The sequence below is a fragment of the Amblyomma mixtum genome, chromosome 6 (genome assembly GCF_055824585.1).
Source record: "Amblyomma mixtum isolate Tamu chromosome 6, ASM5582458v1, whole genome shotgun sequence".
Classification (NCBI taxonomy): domain Eukaryota; kingdom Metazoa; phylum Arthropoda; class Arachnida; order Ixodida; family Ixodidae; genus Amblyomma; species Amblyomma mixtum.
The window spans coordinates 96,289,783-96,299,606 of NC_143017.1; the positions used below are offsets into that span (position 1 = coordinate 96,289,783).

The 9,824-nt window shown below is 44.1% G+C and overlaps 1 protein-coding gene across 1 annotated transcript in view; it reads right to left on the reverse strand.

Annotated features, from left to right (window-relative positions):
• Positions 1 to 1,924, reverse strand: part of LOC149339774 (uncharacterized) — a 59,624-nt gene extending 57,700 nt beyond the window's left edge. Inside the window, exon 1 of the mRNA XM_089550993.1 lies at positions 1,807 to 1,924. Coding sequence (XP_089407119.1) covers positions 1,807 to 1,924 — 118 coding nt within the window. The remainder of the gene's footprint in view (positions 1 to 1,806) is intronic.
• Positions 1,925 to 9,824: the final 7,900 nt, after the last annotated feature.

The following is a 9,824-nucleotide window of genomic DNA, read 5'->3' on the forward strand; positions in this document are numbered from 1 at the left end:
TACCAGAGCGCTTTTTGAGGCATAGCATTGTCAGCGGTGTAGTATACGAGATTACATCTAAGACGTGCTAATATCAGACTAGTTACTAATACTGAATAGTTAGATTTAACTATTACTATATTATCGTTATACTCGTTAATTATTGAGAGGAGTGTAGCCCGCCTTAATTAATATCCATATCAGTTTTTAGAATTTCGGAAACCCATTTTGCCTCGGCGCTGTAGCGCAAAAAATTTTGGCTCTTTCAAGCTGTGTGTACTGGCGAGGTTGCTTTGCCTATAAGCTTCTCGAAACGCATGTATTTTGTCGCGACTCAGCCAAAATTTGTTTGACCAAAACGTCGCGGGTAACCATGGTTTTAAAATTATTAAGGTTGATATGGATATTAATTACTCTGGGCTACACGCCTCTCTATAATTAATGAGCCTAAGGGTAATAGTTAAAAGTTAACTATTCAGTAAACTATTCAGTATTAACCAGCCTGCTAGTTAGCACGTTGCATTCTGATGCACTATACCGCTGAAATTACTCTAATGAAAAAAGCGCTCTTCTAACTCCTAAAGCCTATTTAAACAAGTGTAACGTGAAGTCTTAAGTGAACACTGTATATGCAGTGGTACGCCAGACTTTGCAGGCGCGCACCAAGTTGGGGAGTCGGGGCTGCCTTCAATACTGTCCACCTGACACATTTTCATTAGCTACATAAAAAAATGCTACAGTAAAAAAAAAGCATCGCCCGGTTTTACATTATAGATCTCTATTCAAGCTTGAAATGAATGCATTAAGGCATGGGTATGATCGCCTTCCGATGCTGCGTGTTAGGAAAGTTATCAATAGTGTCACATATCTAGAAGCCCTGAACCAATGTCGGCGGTTATTAAACCCTATTTTCTTATCAAAACTTACTTCAAAAGGAAGCAAGCTCTCAAGCTTACCTCACAAGTGCATACTTAAGTGATAAAATGACTACCCTTTACCGATGCTGAAGGCTGCACCGATTAGATTCTACAGTAATCATGCTATTCTAACTTAACCGATGATCCTGAATTCCCAATTTACCTGCTGTCCGATGAGCCAAGCCGCTGTATGCATAACGCAAATGTAAGCGTCCAGATATATGGCCGTAGCCTCGTTTCTTCTAGCAACGGTATTAGAGTGCTCAGTGCACTCACTGAGTTTCACCTCATCAGTCCAGATCACGTGTCATGGATTGCTTTAGGCACGACGAATTACCCACGTGCAAATCGCGTAAGAAAATGGCGTGCCTTTGCTTTGGCCTTGAGTCGCTTAAATTTTTTTATCATTTCAATTATCATAAAAGACGTGTTTTAACTTCTGCAGTCGTGGACAGAAGCACAGCTAAAGTGCACAACTTCGGAATTCTCAAGGCATATTACATGGGTACATTTAGAGAAAACGAACAGCTGCGTTGAAAACAGCTACAGGGAAAGCTCAAACACTGGCAATGGTGACTGTATCTATACTCCTTCCGAGCAATGAGTGAATTTGAGGATTATAAGGCACAGTGTACTGAAGAAAGTCGTCTTTCAAGCGGATGGGTACAGCAAAAAATTTCTCAGAATTATTAATCAACATGCTGGCGTAGTGTTTCGCACATTTTCTTAGTTTCTAAGCGAACCACAGCTAAATTCCACCAACCGTTGCAATGTTTTAGTTATTCCTCCCACAATGTCCAGTGCATTTATCGGAGCGACTGCTAACTTCGAACGAATGTTGTAGGCTTAAGACAACTGCCCACGTGGCTGAGGATTGGCGCACCGTGCCTGTCATGTGCACGAAACGTACTCTGGCTCTTTCCGGCGTGTGGCATGTCCCCATCGTCGGTAGTGCCGCCACGGCCCCCTTCAATGATTCCGCTTTCAAAGTCTTCACTGCCGCTTTCTCCTGCGAAACCGTCAGCCATAATAGGACATAAGCCACCGGCGTCCCATGGCCAAGAGCCACTACACAAAAACATACATGACGGAAGCCAACAGCCACAGAAACCAAGGAGCATAGGACATTTTTTCAAAAATTCTTGCATTGATAGGGTAAATATTCGAAAATAAGTAATGACAAAACAGAATAAAAAAATCACAACCCGCCGGTGGAATCCGAACCCACGACTTCCAAATTTCGCGTTCTGAGCATTGAGCTACGCTGTCCAATCTTCTGCTTTCGGAGTATTTATGTGCAGTTGAACCTGACCTTGAGTGTGTTCACGAGCGCCATCCTCGTCCATAGCGGCGGACGTAGTACAACCTGATCAAACGGTGAAGGTGGACGCTGTGCGATAGCCCTCTTATGCTACCGATGCCATCTTATTTTAAACACGAGCCCGTATTTTCCCTTCCCTTCTTATAATGAGACCCTCTTTTCTCTTCCCTTGTCTTCCTAATACCCCGCTAAAAACGTATGTCGATGTACTTGCGGCCGCAGTTACACTTTCTAGCTCTGCGCCGTTGAAGAACCTTAGCGAGAGGGGTTCTTTTGGCGTGCGAACGTCATGCTCTGTTCCTATAAACAGCGCTAAGAAGCCAATGTTACGCAGACGTATTGTCGATCAACTCAAAGTGGGGACTTGTAGATGATTCTGCCAACTGGTGCAATTAAGGACTAGAAGGCCGCTGTTCTTACCATCGTCTATGAAAGAATCTCACTCGACGTCGACTTGAGGTCATATGTATCACATAAAATAAAACAAAAATAACGGTATGAAGGGAATGTCCTGCACGCTGAAACCAGGTCCACTAACTTATCTAACTACCACATAGTTGCATCTGTAGACTTCACTAGCCCGCTGCATCCTCCTTTAAACTGAGAAAAGGAAAGGAATAGTTTACTCTCTCGCTTATCATGAGCCATACATGTGCAAATGGCCGTGTTGCTGCCTCTATGCCTTGTGGGCGCCCGAAGCTTCATATTAGGGCAATCCAGCGTGCTGTCTGTAATTTATGCTTGTGTGAGAAATCTTACCGTTCCGCGACTCTTGAATAACCAGGAATACAGTCAGCCCAATCACTCCAACGGCGATCAGGCAGAACAATATCCCCGCGACTGCCCCCGTGTAGTCCGAGTCCCTGCACGGGTTGTCTAAATTACGTTTTCGTCCGCAACGCACAGCCTGGTGCGGTACGCTCGGAGAAGGTGAGGCAAACCGCTACATTTTGTTAAGTTATGCACAATGTACTGTAAAATATGAACGTACTGACTGCATATTGAGCTGGCATGAAACATCATTTCTCCACTGCAACTTAACATAAACTTATCACAACTGGAGCCTTCTAAGTAGAGAAAAAAATTACGAAGTGACACATGGCTTACGAGAAAATGGTCAGAAAAGCGGGAACTTCTGCAGGCTATAGTTTCCTAAACCTTGCAGCTCAATCGGCTTGGCGTCCTCAATGCAAAGTTTAAGAAAATTTCGGCCGTCGCGTTCTCAAAAGGGAATTTTTTCAGCAGCCGGCTACACATGAGCAAAGCGCCACACTGCAGTGTTCTTTAGAGTTTAGAGCAACGGTGATTATTTTATTGCTTTCTTCAAAGCTCTGTGTTTTTGCTTATAGCTCATTAGGATGGTCTGAATGTAAGAAAGCTAAGTGCTGGTTCCATAGTGGCGCGTCTTCACTGGAGCACGTCAAGCAGTGCCAAGCGCTTCGGTATTCCTGAAGAGAACACCACAGAATATTAAAGATCATGACCAAATATGAGGAAAATAAAGTTCACAACCTTTCGTAAGGACCTTCTCGCCACTCAGCTTTGAGCGAACGTGAACGGGTGTTTGTACAGCACTCTGACAATGGAACGAGCTCTCTTGAGTGCGATACAAAATCACGTCCATAAGTTCGCGTTCATGTACTGCGAATTGAGCCAAATGGCCCGTCCGTACGACAAGGAGGAAGAGAAAGAGTAGCAACCGTTACCCTAAGACGGAAAAAATTTGCAAAATAAACCTGATATTTAAAAAAAAATCGTGTAACCACTCCACGCGCAAAACCTTGCTACCGAATGCCCATAGTCGAATACAGCTCAACAACGCAGCTGCAAATACCCATCACAAATAGCCCTCCAATCAATTGCATCGACCAGCCCTCACGACTTCGCGCTTAATCCTCTAGCGGGGAATCTCGGGTGTCTGGCAAATAAATTCAGGGGGCACTTTGGCTCTCTAAAGTGCTGCAAGGCGAAAGTGTTTCCTGGCCACTGTTTGTTTTTATTTACTTTATATTTTTCAGGTTTTCTATTTATTTTTTCCTCCTTTTCTTAATTTTATTGTTTTTTTATTTTTATTTTCACATCTTATTTTTTATATTTGTTTAGTTTCTTATTTTTATTTATTTTCCTTTTCTTGACTTTTCTTGACTCCTTTTATTTTATTTATGAAGCCCATGCATTCACTAGATGAGCCTTTATTCATGCTGAAACCTTGAGCCTTTTAAGCAGTGACACCGAAAGGCGGACGAATGTGCCGACGCGTCTGTCGACACTACTGCCGACGCGTCTGTCGACACGGCTGCCGACGCGTCTGTCGACAATCCTGCCGACGCGTCTGTCGACACTCCTGCCGACGCGTCTGCTAACGACAGCATGAGGCATTAAAGGCTTTCGCCTTAATAAATTCCTTCTAGAAATGGCATTATCCGGGGCGTCATGACAATCGGTCGAAGCCATTCCCTGCACGGCCTCCTTTGAGGGGCATTAGCCGCTGCGTTCCTGACTTGTGTCCGATCATTGTCGGTAGCAGGTCATGGTCCAAAACAGTTCCGGGTTCTATCCGTATATACAGTGTTTTTTATGCCGATAGGCTCAGAAAGGCTGTGCAATGCCCATGAAACCAACTTCGAGTGCATTCACTTCAAGACATTGCAGCATCTTGATTTGAGAAGGGCCTCTCATTGTGCCCGTGCACTGACATAATGCGCCCAAGGGCTGCGGCAAAATTATACATTTCGAAATCTTTTTTGCCGCAAAATTTTGCTTTGTTCCTCTTCACCTTGGCGCTTCATAACTGTTCAGCGTGATACAAGAACGGTACAAAACATTTCTATTACATATTTTGACACTCATAAGAAAAAGAAAGCATTGATTAAGAAATTATGTCGCGTTTCACTCATTCTTCCTTAAGTAAAAAAAAGAGCCTAACATTGGACCGCGGTTAAGATGAGAATGTGCAACGAGAAGCACAGTGTTTTGCGAGACGGAAAGCTGCGAGTAAAGATGAATTGAAGGATTATAAAAGATAATTCCGCTGGAAGCCATCAACAGTTTTGGCGGAATCAGTGAGTTTATTCGAACTGCACCGGTTTGTGGTAGGTAGCACGACGGCAGCTAATCATGGTCTCTTTGGCAGCACTTTCTGCGCAGTGTGTCAATTCGGCTTTGATGTGCACTTAGGTTGTTCCACACCTTGTTCCACAGCCAGTGACAATTGGGTTGTTCCACACCTACGCGAGCCGAATAGCCAGGCAACCAAATTCCAATCACCGTTCGTATGAGTAAAACAGCTTCGTGAACTGGACCGCAGCAGAATAAGACCTTTTCAGCTGCTGCTTTATGTGGCTTTTCTAGAGATGGCACATTTTAGTAGGTATAAATGTATTGTGTTCCTAAGACTTAACAAAGTCTTAAACCAGCTAAGCACCCTCAGCTCCAAGTGTTCACGCTTTATAATTTGTCGCTGACGTCTTGTACAACACAGTAAAACAAGCGTTCACTGGCACACAACCAATGTCTATCGCTGATACGCAGTAAATCCTTATTTATGTATTTCATGCCGTCTATACATAAGCGAAGCAGCGCGGAGACAGCAGCACTCGAGTTCTAGCTTGCACCTCTTGAAGAAAAAATTGCGGAAACCAAGTGCCTTAATCAGCGGATGGTGTTTTGGCGCCTAGTTCCAGAGAGAAGCGCGTGGGTGCAGTCATTTACATAGCTGATAATACGACTTCAAAACGTCCCACGGGCTCTGAGGAATTACCATCCAGCAGACCATTTGGGCCAGAACAGGGAGATTATCATGACCGTTGCGGCACTATAATATGTTCTCAATAATTATAATAAAAGACTATTTTTAACACTTTCCAGAAACAGTAGATGATTTCCAGCTGCTAATACACAAAGGTTTTGGGAAAAACTTACTCTGTTTTGGAGCCTGCAAGAAAGGCAAGAAAGGCAAGAAAAGCAGCATGAGTGCCTTGAGCGCGATACTATTTATAGCACTTTGATTAAGAAAGGCGTAATCCACATGAGGAATGGTACAGATGCGTCTACAAGAGCGTTATTTTCGTACAACAGCGCGCAGCTAACTACAGCCGTGAATTAATTTCTCATTTTTAATGCGCAGCGTAAATGAATCAGTGCTGCCTGCGCTGCCTTCAAACGGCAGCGACCCTGATTTAACTGGAAAAATAAGAAGGCGGCATGGAAGCTAGAGACCTGAGTTGAAAGTTGAAAGTTTACTTCTCCACACACATTACAGTGGAAAAAGGAGACACTGGGCAAAAAGCTGCATAATGCAGCTTAAAGTAGCACCCAGTGCCCCATGAATGCAACGACAGCAGTGTGTTTCGCGAACATCAGGCTTAAGGTGAGCTTTATTCCTGGCAGTATATTGCTCCCCTCGCCATTCAGTCTGTCACTGCAACGCTTGCATGACATTTGCGACAATCATTTGGGCCCAACGCATGAAGACGAACATGTCAAAGGTAATGTGAAAGCGGTGTCCAGATGATTTGCGTGCTTATAATTATCATAGAGACTTCAATACCTCCCGTAACAAGAGCTTTCTAAGCGGTGACGACTAAAGGGCTTTAAGTTTATCTTAGCTTCAGCGTAAGTCCTCCATACTTACTAAAAAATTGGGATTGATCCTGCGAGTTGGCCGTGATGAGGTAGACGCTCGATCCTGCATCTGCTACAGGAGAGAAATGTGAAGTGACATTGTTATTGATTTCAGTTCATTTTAAGGCGAAAGCCTTTAATGGCTCATGCTGTTGTAACCAAGACCTGTTAGCAAATTTTTCCGCGTTTCTGATTGGTCTAAATGGTCGTGACGTCCGTGCGGGCGAATTTTAAGGGGAATACCATTCCTCATACTGTCGTGAACAAGACTTGTTAGCAAATCTGTCCGCGTTTCGGATGCATGCCTTATATAGGCATATGCCAATCAATAGCCAATCGGTAATTAAGCGGGTGCAATCGAAAGACATCTGAACATGATATAAACAGATTTCATGATTATATCATTGCACTTAATGACTAAATGAGTAATTGGTAATTAGTAGCAGTTAAGAAGTGGCATGTGGAACTGTGCACTGCTGGTGTATCTTAACTAACACTAACTAATCAGTGTACTAGTTAAGGTCACGTTAACTATCACATAACCATGCATTAACTAGTATCATTAAATGTGCAAGTCATGCTTAACTATCATTAATCTTTTTTTCACGAACTAATTCATGGCAAACAAGGCATTTCTCCCGCTTCCTATGTAGGATTTTCCAAAATGCGTCGAACCACGATCATAGCTTAGTGTCATACCTCGCAAAGACTAAATGCTTTTAAGCTTTGTTCTTTTTTCCGAGGACGGTTACGGACCGGGATGACCTGAATGAGGGAATTATAGCCACTGGTGACTTTCTGAATGCCCTTCATGGTGCATTTTAGATACTGTATACGAATATTTCTCAATTTTGTCTGTCGGCAAGTTTTTTTCCTTTGATTGCTCTTGTATTGCATGGTATATATTTGGCCCTGCCTGCTTCGACCTAAGCAGAAGGTCTGCAGTGTTGCGTAAATAAAAAAAGTAAAAAAGGGGTAAGAACCACTAACAGCTGAAGCTTCAATTTGCTCACCCATTGTGATGTAACAGACGATGCCAGTTGGGATAGCAATGAACGTCTTCAGCCTCGGCTTTGAAGGGGCAGCCAAGGATATCTGGAAGTGACCATCGACAGTAAAAAAGCCGCAAGAACCTTTGCTGAAGAGCCAGCGCCCTTAAGTCACCGGCGAAAAATTGCCGTGCCCTACAAATGACACTGAGAACAGGTAAACGAATGTAGGTTACATGCAATGTTCCATTGACACCTGCTGATGTTAACACAAGCGAGCGAGCGGAGATAGCCCATATGAGGCAACAGTGGCAGTGGAATCACCTCAACCCCACTCGCGAATTTCCGTAAGCTTGAAGTATTTCTAAAGAGGGGCTTCCTGTATAATTTCAGGTTGTTTGCTAGGCCAGCTAGACAAAAACTAACTGTTCTATTATTTATGCTGTTTAATAAATATAACTAAGTAAAAGTCATCATTGTTTCTTAGGTACCCAAACCTTTTAAAACACCCTTGCGTACGTCGGCTGCCGCTTTGACGGGTTGGTCCACTGTGTAACCAGTTTTGAAAACACGGTTGGGAACAAGGCGGGCGCTTTTAAAGCTTGCATTATTTCGCCATAAGCGCCTTCCTATGATGGGCAAACAATGGAGTGTTGGGAGTAAAGATCTCAGTTCTCTGCCGAGCAACACCTGCGAAATATTTGTTGTGAATTAAACAAAAAATTAGCTGACGCGTTTACAACAATGGAAAGCAGGCGAATGGTGGAACGCAACAAATTCAGATTCAGAACGTCAATACCTCGACTGCAGGGGCTACAATTAGGACCTCTTTGGCACAAAACTACTCCTGGGATGGGCGTAGTTTTTCCATGATTATCGCGCCTTGCGTACGCCTGATTCACAAATTTAGAGATGTTTAAAGTACAGCAAATCGGCAAGCCGGGATAAAGTTTTACTAGCGCTCACTTCGTGCGTTGCTCATTAAAGAATATTTTTCTCCCTTGAGGAGCTCAGGTCCGTGGCACTATGTGAAAATTGTTGTGCTTTTTTAGATTTTCGGTTATTGTTGATGACTTCGCACGCCGCATCTTGAGTAGACATGAAACGAACGCTGAGTTTGTCCGGCTCCTTCCATGTTTGTAGTCCTTAATCTCTCTCGCGTCTATTTCTTTGGTCATCACAGCCAGAAAACACATAAAGGACAAAAAAATGCAAACAGAACTGCATGGCTGATAGCCTTAAAGCTCTCATGGAAAGCCCGAAGTCCTCATTGGCTCATGATGACTCTCTGGCGCTCATTCTACGCGCCAGTAGACAACCGCCGTCCCACTTTGCGCGTCTCATATTCAACTCGAACCGCGAGCTGCCACAAGTTGAGGCCAAACACGATTCTTTACAAGTTTAAGCGTTCTAGCGCTGGTAACCATGGTCGGACTTTGTTTGACGCCGCCGAGGTGGCTCAGTGGTTATTCCACTAGGCGGCTGACCCGAAGGACGCGGGTTCGATCTCAGCCACAGCGGTCAAATTTCGATGCTGGCGAAATTCTAGAGGCCCGTATACTGTGGGATGTCAGTGCACGTTAAAGAACCCCAGGTTGTCAAAATTTCGGGAAAATTCCCTTCCCTACGGCGTCCCTTATAGCCTCAGTCGCTTTGGGAAGCTAAACCCCCATAAACCATAGACCATGAACCAAAAGTGACATTGTTAGACTGATAATAAAAAAAAATCCACCAAGAGGTTCGAAGCCTCCCACAGCGAACGCCTTGCCGTCTAGACGCCTTGAATCGACAATTCTAATACCGACAAAGGGCAGAAACAGGCGTTATGCTCACCTCAGGTCAAAGGTCAGTGTAGCAACTGTGGCTGTTGCACGGCTAGCGGAGACACAGAAATGCAGCGGCCGCACACAGAGAACAAGATGGCTGAACTGATCACAAAGGCTCGCGTCACGAGCTCCTTTCTGTTTCTTCCTTGGCGCTGCTCATCTCGTGCCC